At 35.0% G+C, this 20661-nt stretch overlaps 1 protein-coding gene across 1 annotated transcript in view; it reads right to left on the reverse strand.

The window, feature by feature from the left end:
- XPR1 (xenotropic and polytropic retrovirus receptor 1) overlaps nucleotides 1-20661 on the reverse strand; it is a 217786-nt gene that overhangs the window by 76370 nt on the left and 120755 nt on the right. Inside the window, exons 3-5 of the mRNA XM_020984350.2 lie at nucleotides 16922-17023; nucleotides 11626-11849; nucleotides 259-408 (exon numbers count right to left, since the gene is read on the reverse strand). Coding sequence (XP_020840009.1) covers nucleotides 259-408; nucleotides 11626-11849; nucleotides 16922-17023 — 476 coding nt within the window. The remainder of the gene's footprint in view (nucleotides 1-258; nucleotides 409-11625; nucleotides 11850-16921; nucleotides 17024-20661) is intronic.

Consider the following 20661-nt stretch of genomic DNA (forward strand, 5'->3'; position numbering starts at 1 on the left):
TTCATGAGGTAAATACATGCAATCAAAGTTAGAAATCATCAAATTTCTAATTACAAACGGCAGACAAAGATGATCCCAGCATGGCTGACCTGGATGGAACCTTAAAAGTTACGCAGTTTCAACTCCCTCATTTTATAGGCGAGAAAACTGAGACCCAAAGAGTTATGGAACATGGCCCAAAGTCAGAAAAGAATCCAGACAGAAAGACAATAGACAGGACTAAGAATGTCTGGTACAGAAGAGGGAGAATCATTGTACCTCTGTCTCAGAGATGAGCTGGTTGATTTTCTTGCACGTGTAAAATGGTGCCACTTCCACATGGGCCACTCGCCAATCTGCTCCACGAGATGTCTCCAGGATCTTGTCATGCTTTTTGAGGATTTTACGAAACCCTGTAAAGTTCAGATTCTAAAAGAGAAAATGAGAGACAACATTCTAAGTTCTACCAGTCTAAAGGGAGACGAAATACAATTTTTGCACTACATCAAACAAATCTGACAGGGTTAAAGTTCTAACTCAAAAGGAAATAGCAATGTTTCATTAATCACAATACTTGCATTATTTGGACTATTTTTTCTTGTAAGTAATTTTATGTAAGATCACCGGGAGTGGGGAAAAGAGGAGGAAACAGGAATACAACAATTATCAATGTAAAAAAGCAATGACTAAAAAAAGGAATAGGGCTAAAAGGGGTGGGGAACAGTACAGAGAGAAAGGGCATTCCAGAACAAAACAGCAGGGATAGTAGGGAAGTAAAATTTTTGCACTTAATGAGGGGAGTATAAAATGTGGGAACTATGTTTAGTGTTGTTAGTGTTAGAATGTGACTTTTATTGGTAAACTATATTCCTTGATGACAAGACAAATAACTTAATAAAGTATAGTATAGGATAAATCAAATTGAACAATTATAACCTTGAGTGAAGGTTAGAATTCAATACATCTTAAGAGGGGAGTTTAATTTCCTTATGAACAGAAAGTTTTTATATTTTATCTATTATTTAAATACAAGAAATTGGAGGAGACAAGACAAATGGATATCATTATATTTAAATTAGTTTTGCACAACAAAAAGCAATAAATTTAGAACAAAGCAAAAAAAAAAAGCTTTGTTACAAACATTTCTGATAAAAGTATGCTATAACATACAAAAAAGTATGACAGAAACATATAAGAGGAAGATCCATTCTTTGTATAAATACAATAGACAAGTGGTCAAAGAGATATGAATAGGCAATACTTGAAATAAATACAAACTATGAAAAACAAATTGAAAGCATTCAAATTCTCTAATAATCTGAGAAATACAAATTAAAACAGCTAAGGTACCACTTTATGTTCATTAATTTGGCAGTTATTTAAAATATACAAGTTCAATGCTGATGGAACTATAAAGAGGTATTCTTATAGCATTGCTGGTTGAGCTATAAATTGCTACAACCTTACTTTAAATCAATAATGGTATTAACAAGAGCTCCAAATTTGTTCATACCCATTGACCCTGTAATCTCACTATTAGTTCTATATGCTAAGAATGTGATTAACAAGAAAAAAAAGAGAGATCTAAGTACACAAAAATATTCAAATTTTTGTTTGCTTAAGTTCATCACGATTACTGAAAGACAAGATGATAAAACGTCCCATGAAAGAATATTTCTTGTTACCCTTAATTATATGATGAAACTGTCCACTTTTTTCATTCTATCAGTGAGAAAGCTATAAATATTCCTTCCATATGGCTCCAACATTTTTAGATCTCCTAGTGTGACTTCTAGTATGGACATCATCTTGGCTATGGTTAGGATCTTCCAAGAATATCAATCATTCTGTCACTGGACAAATATTAAGGCTACCAACAATTAATATTTATAGAAGAGTTTTGGCACCTTCTGTTCTTTTTGAGTAATAAGAATCATTGTCATGGTTGAAGCAGAGAAGGGTTGCACTGGACAGAAGATCATCTTTTATTTTTGACTGTTTTACAGATCACCATGGCCAAAAAAAAAATAAATACATCAACTGGTGTTTTACATTCTTGTAATGAGTCTCTCCATATTTAGGATGGCCTTCAAATAGCAGGAATAGCCTATCATCTATCCTTTTGTTTAAAAAAAAATTTTGTTTTTTCCCCAATTATATGTTAAAAACAATTTTTAACATTTAAAAAAAAAGTTTTGAGTAACAAATGCTATTTTTCCCCTCTCCCTTTACCCCCTCCCTGAGATGGTAAGCAATTCAATATAAGTTATATATGTGGAATCATGTAAAACATTTCTATATTAGTCATGTTGCACAAGAAGATGAATAAAAAAATGAAAAAAGAAAGTGAAAAATAGTATCCTTCAGTCCACGCTACCAATTCTGTCTTTGGAGGTGGCTAATGTGCTGCATCACAAGTCCTTTGGGATTGTCTTAGATCATTGTATTGATGAGAACAGCTAAGTCATTCACAATTCTTCATTATACAATATTGCTGTTACTGTGTACAACATTCTCCTGGTTCTGCTCACTTCACCTTGCATCAGTTCATGTAAGTCTTTGCAGGTTTTTCTGAAATCATCTTGCTTGTTATTTCTTATATCACAATAATATTCCATCACAATTGTATACCACAGCTTGTTCAGTCATTCCCCAATTGATGGGCATCCCCTCAATTTCCAATTCTTATCCACCACAAAAAGAGCTGTTATAAGTATTTTTGTACAAATCAGTCCTTTTTCTTTCTTTTTTTTTTTTAAATCTCTTTGGGATACAGACCTAGTAATGGTATTGCTGGATTAAATAGTATTGCTATGGTATGCACAATTTTATAGCCCTTTGGGCATAGTTCCAAATTGCATTTATCTATTCTTAAAACTCTCCTAACATGGCAGAACTTTCTAGAATTTGAGCTCCACTGGCACAGCCTTGAAGAATTCTGGGTCATCTCCCTGACACCATGAGAATAAGAAATAGGACGTTTGTTGATAAAAGATATCTTCAGAAAATATTTTGGACTTATTTACTGTGACACATTTATCAGGCTCTTTGCCTTTAAAATAGATATGTACAATTCTTTAAAAGAAAAAAAAAGGTACCACATATTGCTGTGCCATACCATCAGAAAGGACAGAAGAATTGTTTCAGCTCGTCCATTTTGCCACTGTTATTTCCTACTAACTACTATTTTGTTTCCAGTAAGGAAAGGAAGCTAAAGGAGAGAAATATGCTTGGAGAATGATGAAGAGAAATCACAAAGCTGCACAGCATTCTGAGAAGGGTAGTCAGAATGGCAAAGGGCTTCAAGTCCATACTATATGCGGATCAGTGAAGGAACTGGAGATTTAAGCCAAAAGTAGAGAAGACTTGGTAGGTGAGGAGAAAAAGTGTTATCTGTCTTTAAATATCTGAATGGCTGTCACACAGAAGAAAGATCAGATTTGCTCCATTTGGCACCTAAGATCATAACTCAGAACCATGGGCGGAGATTACAAAAAGGCAAATTTATGCTTGCTGTCTGCAAATTAGAGCTATCCATCCAAAAGTGGAATGAGCTACCTCAAAAGTTATTAGATTTTTCTTCCCTGGAGATCTTTAAGCAGAAGCTGGATGGCCACTTGTTTACACTAATAGTAGGGATTCATTTTGGAGTTACGAGTTGGACTAGATGGCTGCTTCCAACTTAGAAATTCTGGGACTAGATAACAGTAGGAATCACCCACTGAAAGGAGATAAGATGGTTATTCCCTCTGCTATTAAAATATCAGATACACTTGGCTGCATTATCTAATTTCCCATTTCTGTTTTACTCAGTCTGAATAATTAAAATAAAGGAAAAAAGAGCTATGTTAGAAAACATTTTTGTAAAAAATTAAATTTCTCCAGAAAGACTTCAAAACCAATGCATTTTGATTAAAGTGGTTCCCATGTTGAAAAAAAACAGATTATAGCAAATTTTGATTAAAAATAATGATGACTTTTTTCATTTGTTTAAGAAAGAATATTTCATAATGGCCAATTCAAAAGGGAAGACCCTGAGATTACATTAGATATAACAATGAAGCATACCTACAGATACATACATACATACATACATACACACACATACACACATATATATATATAAGAACTGAACAAATGGATTACTAGTGGAACATGAATAACAACATTTTCTATAACAAAGAAGGAAGGATTAGGTGAAAGAGGAGTTTTTATTTTTCCTAAAACAAAATATAAGTTTATATACCTGATGTTAAAGCAAATAAATTTACTAGAGGACAGAACAAAAGCACACTAAGAGGGCTTCTTCCACAATTCTGTTAAAGCTACTTTTCATTATCATTCTATTTGGAACAGTATTAAACATTAAAACACAGAAGGAAATGAAAAGTAATGGAGAAAAGAAAATGGAAATAAACCAATGTGATAACAGCCTATATTAATGCAGGCATGAGACTTAATTACTTTCTATTAGAAAAAAAAAATTTAGTCCTTGCCCCAGGACAGTAATCTTTTCTTTTTCATAAAATCAAAATGAAAAATATAAGAAAATTATAATTTCAGACCTAATACTCTTCTGTGACTCCAGCAAAATAATTTTATTGGAATATATCTAGCTTAACCCTTTACTTCCTTTTAAAAAAACACTGCTACAATAAAGTTCTGTGTGATATCACTGTATATACACAATGGAAAGAGTATAGCTGCAATAGAGTATGTGTTTATACAGGGGAGGAAGGTGTCTCAAAATGATACTGACATATGTAATTTAAACAAATGACCTAAATTACAATAAAAATATGAAGTAGTACAATTGGAAACAATTTAGTCTATCGATAATTTTCTATACTTCCTTTGCTAGCACTAAATATAATTATTATTAAAAAAAAGACCTTTGTTTAGAAGTGAGTATTTCTTTCTTCAACTACAGGAAAGTCATGCAACCTAGATATATCATAAATATATGATAAAAATGAAAGTCACAGTCGGCATTAAAATGTTTCACTTAAACTTCTTCAACTGGGAGGTAACACTGAATAACAGAAACAAATAAAAGCATATGTCTATAAATTATAAAGTACAGAAAAACTACTCACATCAATGCTATATATTAAAAATCTGAGATACTTCCATGTTATATCTTTTATAATTATCAAAATTTAGTTTTCCTGTGTAAAACTATATATTTTATCTAAACATCTCAGAAGCTTTACAAAAACTGTCTTTTTTTCTTTCCAATATTCTTTTGAGGAACAAAGTCATTAAGTAATTGGCTCAGTGCCACACAGGAAATATCAGTTCAATATATTAACCACATTAGGCTTCCACTAAGTTTTTTTTAAAACAGTTTTTATTAATATCTTATTTCTCACACCAGAAAGTTATCCCAAGTATCCTGCCCTCTACGCATCCCTGAAAGCTATCCAATATAACAGAGTACGTAGTAGAGAGGAAAATAAATTGGTAAAACTGACTGATAATATTAAAAAGTTGGAAAAGATGCAATATGTAGCACCTGTGGACCTTCATCTCTAAGAAGAGGTGAGTTCAGAGTGTCCTCTCGTATCTCCTCATTTGACTCCTGCTTGATCTTTATAAATGTATTGCATTCACTTCTGATTTCTTGGTGTCATTCTATTCATTTACACTGTTGTTGTTATGTATATTGTTGTTTTCTTGGCTCTGCTGATTTCACTCAGCATCAGTCTATAGATATCTTTCCATGTTTCTCTGTATTCATCACATACATCATTTCTAAAAGCACAATAATATTTCATTACATTTATATGCCACAATTTGTTAAGTATTCCCCAATCCATGGGTATCTACTTTGTTTCCAATTTTTGGCTATCACAAAAGGTGCTGCTATACATGTTTTGATGTACATGAGGCCTTTCTTGGGTGTAAGTCCAATAATGGAATCCTTGGATCAAAAGGTATGGACATATTAGTCACTTTGTTTGCATAATTCCAAATTGCTTTCCAAAGTGGCTGTATTATTTCACAACTCCATTAATAATGTATTAGTATGCTTGTCATTCTACAACCCCCCTAACACAGACTACTGCCAAATTTTTGTCATTTTGCCAATTTGCAGGGTATGAGATGAACCTTCAGGGTTGTTTTGAGTGGAAAGAATTCTCTTATTATAAGTCATTTGGAGCATTCTTTCATGTCGTTGTAAATACTTCGCAATTCTTCTTTTGAGAACTATTTGTTCATATTCATTGATCACTTATCTGCTAGGGAATGGCTATTAGTCATATACACACATATCTAATTTATTAATTATCTATATATCTTGGATACCAAACCCTTATCAGAGACATTTACACAAAGATTTTTTTTTCATTTGATCACTTCCCTTCTACTCCTCAATGCATTTATTTTGTCTGTCCAGAAGCTTTTCAGTTTTATGTAAGCAAAGTTACCTATTTTATCTTTTATAATTGCCTCCATCTTGGTTAAGAATACATCTCCTACCCATAACTATGAGTATGTGATCTGTTGATCTAACTGTTTTATAGTATGATCTTAAATACTAAGGTAACATATCCTTTTAGAATGTATTGTGACTTGACACTTAACTAGCTATGTGACCCTGGGAAAGTCATTTAACCCCGACTGCCTTGCCAAAAACAACAACAACAAAAAGATACCAATAAATACATATATATATACATACATACACACACACACACACACAAATTTTTTTTAAAAAAGGAATGTATTGTGGAATATGGTGTAAGGTATTGGTCCAAACCTAATTTCTGCCATTCTGCTATCTACCCAGTTTTAACTGACAGATCTTGTTACTGTAGACAATGTCTAAATGTTCATTTAACACAGATTTCACCAGTGTTGGTTATGTTACTGAGAAAGGCATCAGAATTAGCAACTACCACATTAGAATGTAAATCAATTCTCATTTTGACTTAACAATGATATTGTAACTATGTGTGGAAAAGAAACCACTAATTTTATGATACGAAGAGTTGAAATAAAACTAGAATCACATAAGTACGCAATTAGAGATTTTATAAAACATTACACACTAAGCAATTTATTACATAATAATGAAGGGGAAATATATGACTGGAGCTCTTACCTTTAGAAACATTATGAATTTTCAAATCATGGTCAGCTCATAAAATCAACTCAGTGGTTATAAAACTGAACACAATTCATGGTTTTTGAGTGCTTATTGCTAGTAATGCACAGTGTTATATATTTTGGAGATACAAAAATGAATATGCTCGTGAATAAATATGAAAAAGATTAAAAATATACAAGAATGAGAGTTCCACCCACAGAACCTTCACTTCCAGCTGTGGATAGCAGGGAATCAGAAATTAAGGCAGTCTGAAATGTTAGAGGTGACATCTGAATTGGGTTTTAAAGAATGGGTAGGAATGAGAAAGAAAGTCATTTGGGGTCAGAGAAGCAACTCTGAAGCCTCAAACTTCTGCTGCCACTGCTGTGACCACAGCCTCCATGGCAAAGCTACAGCTGCCTTGCTGGCCAGACCACTGGACTCAATGTCTTCTAAAAGCCTTCAAGAGCAGAAGATGTGAGACTTATTTGGGAGCAGCATTCTCTACCAGATCATGTCAACACGAATGTGAGCTAATAAAAATAATTAAAAGGTACCTACAGCTGAATGTTAATTAAGCCTTCTTTCTGTTAGTAACCCAGCATGGTGAGCTTTTCAGCACCTATTTCCAAACTGAATTAAAGTGATAAGGATGAAAATGGATGCCTGTATATGGATTCTTTCAGGATATATACAGTTGGAAAAAAATCTTTAGTCTAAGACTACTACAAAGCTTCTATTCAAGAATTTTTTAAATCCTCAACCAGAAAAAAAAAGGGGGATCCTGCTATCTGAGATTGATCAGTTCATCTAATTACAGTTCACAAAAATAGCAATATTACCATTTAGGCTCAACAATAAGTTGCCCTTTGTTTTATAAACAAATAAGAATATACAATACTGCTGTTATTATTCCAGTGGTAATCTAAAAGTACTCAGTAGAACAACGAAGTCTTCCTTCTATGTCCATGTAAACTAAGGAAAAAAATTTTTATTGAAATGTTTCTCTTTAACAGGGCAAGTACAACTTTAAGTAGAGCCTATCAAATATATGTATTTTTAAAATTCCTTTTGCCATCAATGGTCCCAGCAAAATACGATAAATGGGGGTGAGTTATTTTTTTTTTAAATCTAGCCTATTCTGGAACCTAAGACTAAGGTTTCAGATTTCTAAGTATCACAGAAACACACTAAAGATCAACTTTCTTGCTGTTTTAGGAGGTTAATTTATATCAATATCACTTTATATAGTTTCGTTTCTCATACTTACAAAGAGAAATAGCATGAATTTGTATACACTAAATATAGCTTCAAAAAAGGTTCCTAAGAGCAGTGAGATGGTGTTTATTATATTGTAGATTTGCTTTTAGAGACTCTAGAATTAGTAACTATGTTTCCTTAAATAGTTGCTTCAGAATAATCCTCTTCTGATGCAGTGGCAGAAACTACATTATCTTAGAACTTTAAAACTTATTTGCAACTCCTTTGCACCTTTAAATCTGTAGCCTGATTTATTATGCTTCAAGTGAAAAAGTGACTATTTCACTAAAATCTTTATTAAAATGTTATTGTAAGCCATATGATAAAACTGTTAATCATATGGACACCATTAGCCAAAACCTACCCCCAATAAGTTTAGACACATATAATTTTGTAAAGAAGATCTCACAAAACTATGGACACTTTTGACAAATATTTCTTTGTCAGGAGTTTAATATTAACACCTTAAACAGTGTACTATGAACATTTTCCGTTACTTGCATTGGGTTTACAACTTATCTTTATGGAGTGACAAAGCTCACTGTCATGCTACTTTAACTGAAGTACTGTATATACTTCATAGTAGTATATACTATAGAAGCATATACTATACATATACACTATAGAAGTATATATATACACTATATGCTATAGAAGTATATGCACAGTAGTATATACATACATATAACTCAATATGTAGCAGATCAGATAAAATTTAAACTTATATGTTAAACTGTGTGTGAAAAATCTACAACTGTTAGGGAAAGTTATTTTCTTGATGTAGAAAAACATTATTATTGCATCTTGGCACTATACAGTTAATAAATGTATATAAATTGTATTCCCCCCACGCCCCCCCAAAAAAGAATGCATATGATCTGATGTCATTTTGATCGAAAGCAAACCAACCCAACATTTATTAAGTCTTTATTTCATGGCAAAGGACTGAGTAAAGTGAAAAACGCCATAGTCCCTGCCCTAAAAATCTACTAGGCAGATGGCACCTGCACAAAAGTAATTATAATACAAATAAGAAAATGATGAAAAGCATAGGAGAGGTTAAACTCAAGTAGCCTGGGAAGAGGGAAGGCTCACTTCTAGCTGAACGTGGTTAAGGAAAGGTATCAGTGGATCAGGGAAAACATCAAACAGAGGTGTGGAAAGAAGGCATTTATTTTAAGTAGAAGCCAACTCTGACTCAGAAAGAAAGAGGAAAAGATGAGGCTTTAAAGGGCAAATGACGGGCGACAAAGAAGTTCATGTTAGGTAGCCTCAAATCCTCAATAAAGTAGGCAATAAATATCATTTGCTAAAAAAAGCAAGGGCAGGGCTTGATATCTGGGACTTAAAGAGAGGAGAAAAGGTTTATAACAGCTACTGTGAAGAAAATGACAGGAAGTCAATATAAGGTAAATAAATTTATTATAGAGAAGCTGATTATACATTATCTTTCTATAACATTTATTTCTGCAGCATTATTTTGCTTTTAAAAACTACTTAATTTACTGGATTTTTAAAATTTATTACTGGCTAAATTTTGGTTCCCTATTTCATCTGAAGAGAATCAGAACTAGTTAAATCTCAACTGCTCACATCTGTGGAGGAGTGTACTAAGACAGCCAATTCTGAGCAATGGCTAATTTTTTAAAAATTACATATTTTGGGCAGCTAGGTGGTGCAGTGGATAGAGCATGAGCCCTGGATTCAGGAGGACCTGAGTTCAAATCTGGCCTCAGACACATAGCTCTTACTGTGACCCTGGGCAAGTCACTTAACCCCATTGCCTAGCCAAAACAAACAAACAAACAAACAAACAAAAATTACATATTTGGTGATGGATCATATATGTTCTATTTACTGATGTCTTCCTTTTTATCTTTCTATATGTTCTAGCCTTTCCTGTGTTTAAAAATTAATTATTAACTTTAATACCTTTTGTTCCTCCCTTTCTTCTCACTGCCAAATTTCTAAAACTTTTACGTCAATTATTTCCATTCTTATTACCACTAGTTTGAAAACTTTCCCCTTTAATTCACATTCTCATCTAATTCAAACTCCATTCTCAGTAATACTTGTTGACTTTGTTTAGTAAATTGTATAAATATCCTCCAAAGTATATTACATTATTTCAAAATTAAGAAAAATATTCAAAAACACATCTTGCCTTTAAGAAGTTTTTATTTAAGCAAGTGTTTTAGAACTATACTATGTCTATTTTCTCCAAATTTGTTAACATAGTACTTTATTCATTATGTTAAGCAAATATTTGATAATAAAAATGGTTGCTCTGTCACTTCACTTCTCTCTTTGGAAAGTGAAATGTAAATATATTTTTAATATTTTGATACATATATTTGTAATATATGGCTCCATAAAGATCCTCTACATTGATTACATAACCACAATAATAAACTCACACATATTTAACCTTTAAACTAACTTCAATAACATATGAAGACTTTTTTCATTTAAACGCTCCTCAATGTAAACGAGAGAAAGGGCAGGCTTTCATTTTTTAAATGTTATTTATGTTGTTAATCATTTCAATCCATGAATAAGTAAAAATGATTAAAAATCTGTGTTTCTCTATTATGGATTTGTTGTAATAAAGCCTTTTCTTAGCCCCAAATGTCAAATAGCATAGGGTACATTTTAATTGCTAAGCATGATATTTTACCCATACTCACTGTGATCTATCTTCTTTGCTTTCTTCTCTTAAGGTCTAAAATTTTAGCACAGTTTTATATTATAGCCTGAACAGACAATCATTAATACATTAAGGAATAATGAAATTCAGAGGACGATTTATTTTGAAGGCTGGAAAAAAGAGAACTGACACTTTAGCTTTTGTGTTCCTGTGTTTCAGTTGGAACACATACTCAAAAGCCTTTGGGAAGAATAACATGAGGGCCTATTGTTTGTTAGGAGAAGAAAAAATGCAATATAACCATGAAAAGCACGGTAACTACATCTTTATTTATTTGAATCCAACTTACCAACATCATAGCTAGCCTCCAGAAATAAAGACCAAATTGGATTAAAAAGCATTTATATATAGAAAGAATAATAATACAGAATAAGACGTATTAAAATTTGGTCAACAAAAATTGTTGAAGTCATGTTAATACACTGCCTTTTGCTCATTTTTCATGACTTAGTTGTGTTTTCGGGTTTTGTGGTTTGTTATTTCCCCACTTGTTCAACACAAATGTGATTTCTGTTCAACTAAACTTTTCTATTTGTTCAGGGGTACCTTATTCCAGAGCAGTCCTCAGATAATTAATATATTATACCTGATAGTTCTGCAGCAGGATAAGACTGAGGTAGAACTCACTGAAGGCCAGTTTAAGGTCTCGAATGTTCCTATATTGAACACGTTTTTCATGGGACAGGTGGAAAACTGGACTTCTGCGTTTTCGAAGTGCAGAAACACCACTTGTTTCTTTCTGTGCCTCCAACGAGGAATGAAGCTCATTTTGAAGGGTAGAAAACCTGCGCTGAGCCTCTGCAAGCTTTTCTATAAAGAAAGAGAAATTGTAAATGGAGAACACTTGAGAAGTAAATGCTTACCAACCAAAACCTATAGGTGTTTTACCCTGGTTTGTACAATTTTTCTAGAGCTTTAGTAAATAAGAAAAAACCTGAAGTTGGTTTTACTTTATTTCCCAGAGTTTGAGTGGAAAATGATGACTCAATATTACAAAGAAAGACTGCAGCAAGATAAAACAAATAGAAAATTACATGTTAGTGTTCACAATGATCATAAGTTGCATGTTGATACAAAATCCCATTTTTTTATGTCAGTATTCTGATGGGGATGATATATGGCTGTGAATTATACAGCATAATTTGATACAAGTCCCTTCCATCGGCTGCTGCATGTTCACTCTGAGGGAAGAGGCAAGGGGCCAGGCAACTTTCATACTGCCTCCAGGGAACACCCCGCTGAATCAGAAATCTATGACTTCCTTCTATATCACCTGATCTCCAGTCTCAGGTGAGAAGAGGAGATAAGACCTTCTTTGACTGTATGCCTTTCACCTCCTGCTGGATGTGTCTCTGAGGGACAGCAGCAGGGGGTCAGGCTGGGCTGATTTCGAGCTGTGCTAACACAAGGCAACTTCTATCTCCCGCTGCCAGCCTGTCCTACCAACCATAGAAAACCTTGGGTACAAATTGAAGCAACCTTCCCTCTTGACCTCAGGCCTTCCAATTCCTGCTGTGCCTATCTCTCAAGGAAGAGGAAGAAAGCTGGCAATAACTGGGATTCCTTCTGTTGTGTAGGTTCAACTTCCACTTCCTACTGTGCTATTTATTTACTGCCTAATCTCCAGCCTTCAGACTTTGTACTTTTCTTCTCACGCTGCACTTGTCTACAGCCCAATATCCTGCCTTCTTTGGGGAAAAGGAATGGCGCCTTTCATTCAGTGATGAACGGTTACCCATACCTGTGATTCTGAGCCCTGCAGGTCATCAACCAAACCCCATTCTCCATCCTCCACCATCCACTTTCTTATTCTCCTCCTCCTTGACTCTCCCATTTTCCAACCAAACACCACCATCCTTTTCCATTATGCTCTCTGGAATGCCTGTCCCATAGACAACAAGCTTCGCTTCATCCTAAATCTCTCCTCCCACTCCTTCCCTCTTCTAGCTATTAGAGAAACCTGGTTATTTTGATGACATAATCTCCTTAGACAATTTTTCCACTAATGGCTATATCTTCACTCATTCCCCTCGTATCACTGGTTGAGAGTTGGGGGAATTAGAATACTCCCTGCTCCCCATTGCCTCTTCCAAGTTCTCTCTACTTCCATTGCTCAGTATGTCCTATACCTCTTCTGCCCTTTGGGCTAACCTCCTTCAGTAGACTATCTACAATAGGTGCCTCCATTTTGTCTCCTCTCATTCTCCTCTTAACCCCTTATATAATTTGGCTTTCAATCTCATTATTCCACCAAAAATGCTCTCTCCAAAATCATCAATGATCTCTCAGTTGCCAAATCCAGTTGCATTTTCTCAATGGTCATTCTCAAACGCAACCCTTCCTCAGCCTTTAACAATATTGATCACTCTCTTCACCTTGATACTCTCTTCTGTCTAGATTTTCAGGATGGCAGTCTCTCCTGGTTCTCTTCCTACTTTTCTGACCACTCCTTTCTTAGTCTCCTTTGCTAGATCCTTTCCTACAGGTGCAGTGTATGGTCTCAGGACTCTGGCTCTGTTCCAGGTCTTTTCTCCTCCTCCTCACTATTTTATTTGGTGATCTCATCAGTTCCCATGGACTTAATTACCATCTCTATGCTGACAATTCTGAAATCCACCTATCCTAACCTAATCTTTCTGCTGACTTCCAATCTCACATATCCAACTGCTTTTCAGATATCTTGAACTGGATGTCCAGTAGACATCTTAAACTTCACATGTCGAAAACTGAACTTGTTATCTTTCCCCCACTCCTACCTTCCCTATTACTCTAGAGGGCAACACTATCCTCTTAGTCTCTCAGGCTCACAACCTAAGTGTCATCCTTGACTTTTCACTGTCAGAGGCTTGTCATTTCACCTTTGCACCATCTCTCACCTTTGCCCTTTCTCTACTCTGACAATGCTACAACTCTAGTGAAAGCCCTCATCACCTTATACTTCTACTACTTCAATAACCTGCTGGTGTGTCTCTCAGATTTCCCCACTCTAATCCGTCCTACATTCAGACACCAGAGGGATTTTCCTAAAGCACTGGTCTGACCATGCCTCTACTTAATAAACTCCTGTGACTCCCTATTGCTTCTAAAATAAAATATAAAATCTCTCACTTGGCATTCAATAACCTTTCTAGAGGTAGTTTAGGGTTTTGGGGTTTGTTTTTTTTAAACAGGATGATTATAATCTAAAATGAATCTATGTAACTAATTACACTGAAAAAAATTCAGGTGATGTGGACAGGAAGAACAGCTGTGGATAGGAGTGGAATGGGTAATATTGGCAGGTTGGACTGGCAGGAGTTTTCCAGGAAAGTCACTTCACTTGAATAGCTCCTGTTTTTCACTGATTCTTTCTGTCTTCTATTTTTGAATCCAAAGGCTCTAGGATTTATTGGTCTGTTTCTCTGTTGCCACAAAAGCACCTATAACTGCAAAGGTTTTAGTAAATAAAGGCAATTGTTTTTTCCTTAACTTTTTCTTTAATTTTTGCATGAGCAATAGTCATGATAAGGTAAAAGCATGAGGTGGGTAAAAGGTATGGGGAAGGGACAATATCTATTTGGATGTACAGGGACTGCTAGTAAGGTAATCATAAAGTACTCTTTTTCTAAAGGTATATATTAGACAGGGAAGCAAAAAATGGGTTACCATATGAATTCTAGTGGCTTGATAGTACTGCCTACATGTATATCCCAAAGGGTTGTGCTACCTCAAAGAATATGTGCCCATGACAATGCCATAAAAATCAGCCCTAGACCTTGGAAATAAAGGAGACCTAAAGTTAAAAAAAAAAAAAGACCAAATTTCAAAATAAACTACATGTATCAAATTATGAGGTGGGGAACAAAAGCTATACTTCTTTCATGACTTACCAAAAATACTTGAACCGTGTTAACAGTATGATGCCAACTTTCTCACTATCCTTCAACCCCACAGAAATCCTGGAAATATTTATGGGATTAGATCTGAGAAGGGACTTTAGAGGTCCTATAAGGCAAAAAATGCATGTGTATATGTGTGCGTGTGTGTGTGTGTGTACACACGTATAAAATCTTCTTAACTACCACCAGTTATAAACACATGATATAGTTTATGTGGTAGTACATTGACAATTTGGTGTTACTGATAAGAATCCTACACCTACAACTATATGTGGTTGGACTCTGACTGTGGAATACAGAGCACTGTTCTGCGCAGGTTAGCTCTCACTCATATTTGAAAGGGCTCTTTTCTGTGTGATGGCTGCTCCTGCAATTTGCTTGGTCACACTATGAATTTTACCACCAGGATAGGTTAGGCTAAGGGTCACGATTCAGTTAGAACAATATATGTATGTGCTTAAAAATTTATGTCATTCTCCTTTTTAATTGTAAAATACAAAGACCCTTAGGTTAAGCATATGCTCAGAGCTGACTGGTGTCTAATATAACAATGGCTTTTACCACATCCTAGAATTTTTTGTGCACAAGAGAAAAGAAGTGCACCAATTCTTTTGAGTTGTTGGAACCTAAAGAATGTGCCTAGAAACACACAAAAAATGAATATTTGTTAATATTAGAGAAGAATTTAATTGGATACCCAAACCAACTGTGGAATGGTCTAGAAGATATCAACTGGGAAGACAGAGTATGTGCATTTGAGAGAGGAGAATGCTAGGAACTACTGCATAGCTCTTTGGGGAAGAAATAACCTCCATTCAATTTAACCTCTTTTAGTAATTACAATGGAAATTATCTTGTAGATAACAAGGAGGAATTTTTGAGGTAGAATGCAACCAAGCTGTTTTGTCATACTTCCTTCTTAGATTAATGCACTGCAACTCAGGCAACCCTCATTTTCCCTCTGACTAACCTGTCTGGACCATACTTCCCATGGCTGGAATGGAGAAAGAGGAAGGGGAGATGGACAAATGGTGACTGGGAGCATAGAAGCAGCCTCAGTTATCAATAAATCAGCAAAAATTTCCAACATGCTTGCCACCAATTTCTTCTGACTTAAATAATGCATACCAATTAAAAAGAGGAGAAAATCAATAGAGTACCTAAGACAAAAAAACTACTGCCTGATTTTTTTTTTTTGGAGGCGGGGTGGTGATACAGGGGGAGAAATAGAGAGGAGACTATCTTGTCAGGGTGGAAGCACAGCAGCCACTTATGGGACTGACCACAGTAATTCTCAGAATGGTGGCTCTGACTTTCTCTGTTTCCAACCTATGTCAGTTCATCCCTCTTCCCCACGGTTTAGCACAGTGCCTAGTAGCCATCTGTTCTTGAGGGCTTGGCCTTTTTTGGGGTTAGACTTAATGTGGACACCTCATCAGCTTTTGCCCTACTACAGCTGAGAACCACAAGGTCAATCTACCAGCCTCAGCAAAGAGCAGAGACATGCATCACCATGTCTGTCTATAAAAACCAAGCCCTTCCAATAGAAAATAAAATTCATCCAAATGAAGAGTTAAGACACATTAACACAAACCAACCTTTAGTCATTTTATTTGCTGGTTAAGAAGATAGATTTTGCAAAAATATCTTCTCATTATGTGAGAATTATTTGGTTTCAATGAGGTGCAGAGCCAATTGAAAAAAATATATATTCATGACCATTTAAAAATGGATGCTAATGATGAAATTCTATGACTGAATATCTAATAAATATATTAATTCGGAGGAACTTAGAGCTGAAAGGGTATAATATTATTTAGGAACTGCAGATAATTTAAATAATATGGTAAAACTTCTATTTTCCTATCAGAAGAATTAGCCTTCAAGTGTCATACTGTAAAAAAGGATACTGCACCTAAATAAAAGATACTGATTTGGCTTAAACACAGATACAGAAGAATTTCTTCTTCTTGAAGTGTGGCAGAAAAGAGAAATACTGCTCACCTGAATAAAAGGTATTAATTTTGGCAAGTTCCTTTTCACAGGTTTGGAAAAATTTCTCTTCAAACTTGGCAAAATACCTCTTCACTGTATCTTCATCTGTAACTGAAATGCAAGAAGAACAATTGGTATAGAATTAAAGTCTGAAAAGATTTTAATACTGGGAGAACAAAAGTCTCTGTCACTATCCCTCAGCACTTCAAAATCAAAACTACAAAAATATTTCTCTGGAAAATGAACTCTGCTGGTATTTTGGAATAATATCACGAAAAAGAAAATCATATAATTCCTCAAAAGGATACAAACTTTTATTTGTAGGAGATACTGTAAGACTTTACAATAATAAAATTAAACTGTTCTACAATAAGCAAATTAAATATTCATTTCTGTACATGATGCAAATACGACTAAACGATATATTTTTACAAATTGTTCAATCAACCACAAAAATAAAACATTTCAAATTTACCTACCAACTACTCTTAAAAATCTGTTTGACTCCTTTAGAGTTGATAGGAAGGCAGTAACATAAATGTAATCAACATTCTTTATCTAGAGATAACATGCTTAATGAAACTTACTCATTCAAGGTGATTATTTGCTGTTAGCTTGGCTGGATAGGAAAAACACTAGATTAGGAATCAGAAGTAACCAGCTTTGTACCTTTCTTTCCGCAAGTTACATAATCATTCATACTTAAAGAGTATGTTTGAGTTTACACACTGCTCTCTAGGGTAGTCAGTGCAATTATTAATTCCATTTACAGATGAGGAAACTTAAGCTCAGGGATGTTAAATGATTTGCTCACAGGTTACAAAAGTAACAGGAGGCAGAATCAGAATCTGAACCAAGGATTTCTAACTCTATATAAAATGCTCCTTCTACTATACTATGAAATGGGTAGTGCAAGTATTATTATTCCCATTTTACAGATGAGGGAACTGGCTTAGCGAGTTCAAGCAGATCTATGGTCAAATCTCACCTCTCAATGGAAAGTTACCTGCCAAATCAAACAATCCTTTCTCAATTTTCACCCTTCTCCCTTCTTGCAGAACTGATCTTTTGATCAGCTTCTTCACCTCAATAATCTCATCTTTCTGGGTATTTATGACATTGCCCTCCTTTGCTTCTCTTTCCTGGCTGACAGTTCCTTTTCGGTCTTCTTTGCCCCCTCACAGGTACTCCTCAAAGATCTGTTCTAACCCTTCTTTTCTTCTCTCTTCTCTACACTATTTCCCTTGATGAACTCATCAGTTCCCAAAGATTTGATAATCATCCTTATTTTGGGAGATAATTCCCAAATCCATATAGTAAGCCCTCATTTCTCTCCAGAGTTCTTATCCTACATGCAATTGACTATTAGATACTGTCCAAAACTGAGCTCATTATCTTTACTCAAAAACCACTCTTCTTCCAAATATCCTTATTTGTGCCGAAGGTACCATCAATCTTCAGTCACCCTGGTTTGCAAACCTTGGCATCATCTTGGACTCCTCTATTCTTCCTCACCTCGTACCTTGACCATTGTGATAGCCTTATTGGTCTCCTCTTCTCAAGTCTCAACTCATTCCACTCCATCTTTCACATATCTATCAAAATGATTTTTCTAAACTACCAATCTGACCATGTCATTCTCCTACTCAATACACTAAGATGGCTCCCTACTGGCTCCAGGATCAAATGCAAGCTCTTCAGTTTGGCTTTTAAAGTACCTTATAAGTAGACCACAACTGACCTGGGCACCCTTATACAAATTCCTTGCATTCTACTTTCAGGGCAAACTGGTTTTCTTGCTGTTCCTTACCAATGACATGCTATTCTCTACCTTGATACCTTTCTATTGGCTGTCAACTATGACCAAAATGAACTCCATTCTCTTTTTAGAATTCCAAATTTCCTTTAAAACTTTACTAAAGCACTACCTTCTACATGAAGTCAAAAACTTTACCATGTATTTATTTGGTATGTATGTACTTAAGCAGTTTGTCTCCCTGATAAAATGTAAGTTTAATGATTACAGGAACTGTCTGACTTTCGTCTTTGTATCCCCAAGTACCTGTCATACGAATAGTAGGAGCTTAATAAATGTTTGTTGATTGATTGATAACACTGAGGTTCCTCCTAGGTCTACAACCAGGATCTTGATTCTATGACCTTAAAATTCAAGCCAAAATTTGTGATGAGAAATAAGTTGGACATTTGGATGCTAAATGGATTATGAGATGATAATCCTAAACAATACTACTTAATTTGATATGGTATACACTTTCTTTAGAATGAAGAACCGTTTTCATTGAAGGCCCTTCAGTTAATCTCCAAGTTGGAGAAGGGAAGGGAATAAGCATTTATATAGTGCCTACTATATGCCAGGCACTGTGCTAAGCATTTTTTATAAATGTTATCTTATTTGATCCTCACAACAACCCTGCAATATAGGTGTTATTATTATCTTCATTGTACAATCAGGGAAACTGAAGCAAAGAGAGGTTAAATGACTTGCCCAAGAACACACAGATACCAAGAGTTTGAGGCATAATTTCAGTTCAGGTTTTCCTGACTCCAGGCCCAGTACTCTATCAACTGCACCACCAACTGCTTCTAGAGAAAAAAAAATACTCCAATTTTCAGTTTATTCACTTTTTGATGACTGTTGCCTATGAATTTAATTGCTTATTCCACTGAATGAGTTTTAATAGCATAATATTTTTTATTCCTCTTTCCTTTAATATTAGTAAAAATTATTGGATACCAAACAATCCTGCTCCTTTGTTCTCACTGTAACACCAAAGCTATGGTATTCTGTCCATTAGCCTGTTTTTCTTTCTCTTGGTTTGCTACCCACCCTGGTCCCCATGGGGCCAGCCACTTCAAGAATGCACTCATCACTAACTTAGAATCCTTCGTCCTTTTGACCTAAGCAATTACCATTCTTATTAATCACTAACTCTGTAATCCTCACCACCCTCTTTCTCTGTACCCAATTACAGACTGACAGCTTTGATGCAGAAAGTCACAAAATGTTACTGATTTTCAGTCACTGTAAACCCATGCTACTTAAGCTTACCCTGTCCATGACTGTTACGCAGCAATATTTTTTCTTCATCAATTACCCATATTGTAATAAATTCCTCTAAAAGGATTTTGTAAACCTTAAATAATAATAACCATAGCTAATATTTATATAGTGATGACTTTATGCCAGGCACAATGCTAAGTACCTTACAATTATTACCTCATTTGATACAACAACCCTGGGAAGTAGGTGCTATTATGATCCCCATTTTATAGATGAGGAAAATGAGGTAGATCAAAGTCAGGTGATTTGCCCTAGGGTGACACAGCTAATAAGCGTCTAATATAAAATCTGAATTCAGGTCTTCCTGACTCCAGGCCCAGCACTCTAGTGCTGCACCACCTAGCTCCCAACTAAAAAAGCACTACATATTGATGAGTTGTTACTCACTGGATGTATTCCAAAATAACGTTCACTCTCTGAAAACCTGTAACCTTGCCCTTTAACTATGCTGATTATTGCCTACTTTACCATAAATTGAAGTTAGTCAGCCTAAGCATTCTCATCTCCCCTCCTCCACATTTTAACTAACCTTGCCACAACTGCTCCTATCTGACAAAGGGGAGCTTCCCCTCCTTTCCAAATTTAGCTGCTTCTCTTTATCTTATCCCTTCCTAACATTTCTAGAACCTTTTAGGATTATTAGGGTTAGAACCTTTTAGAACATGTC

The sequence above is a fragment of the Phascolarctos cinereus genome, unplaced genomic scaffold (genome assembly GCF_003287225.1).
Source record: "Phascolarctos cinereus isolate Bilbo 61053 unplaced genomic scaffold, phaCin_HiC Scaffold_5;HRSCAF=322, whole genome shotgun sequence".
In the NCBI taxonomy this organism is placed as follows: domain Eukaryota; kingdom Metazoa; phylum Chordata; class Mammalia; order Diprotodontia; family Phascolarctidae; genus Phascolarctos; species Phascolarctos cinereus.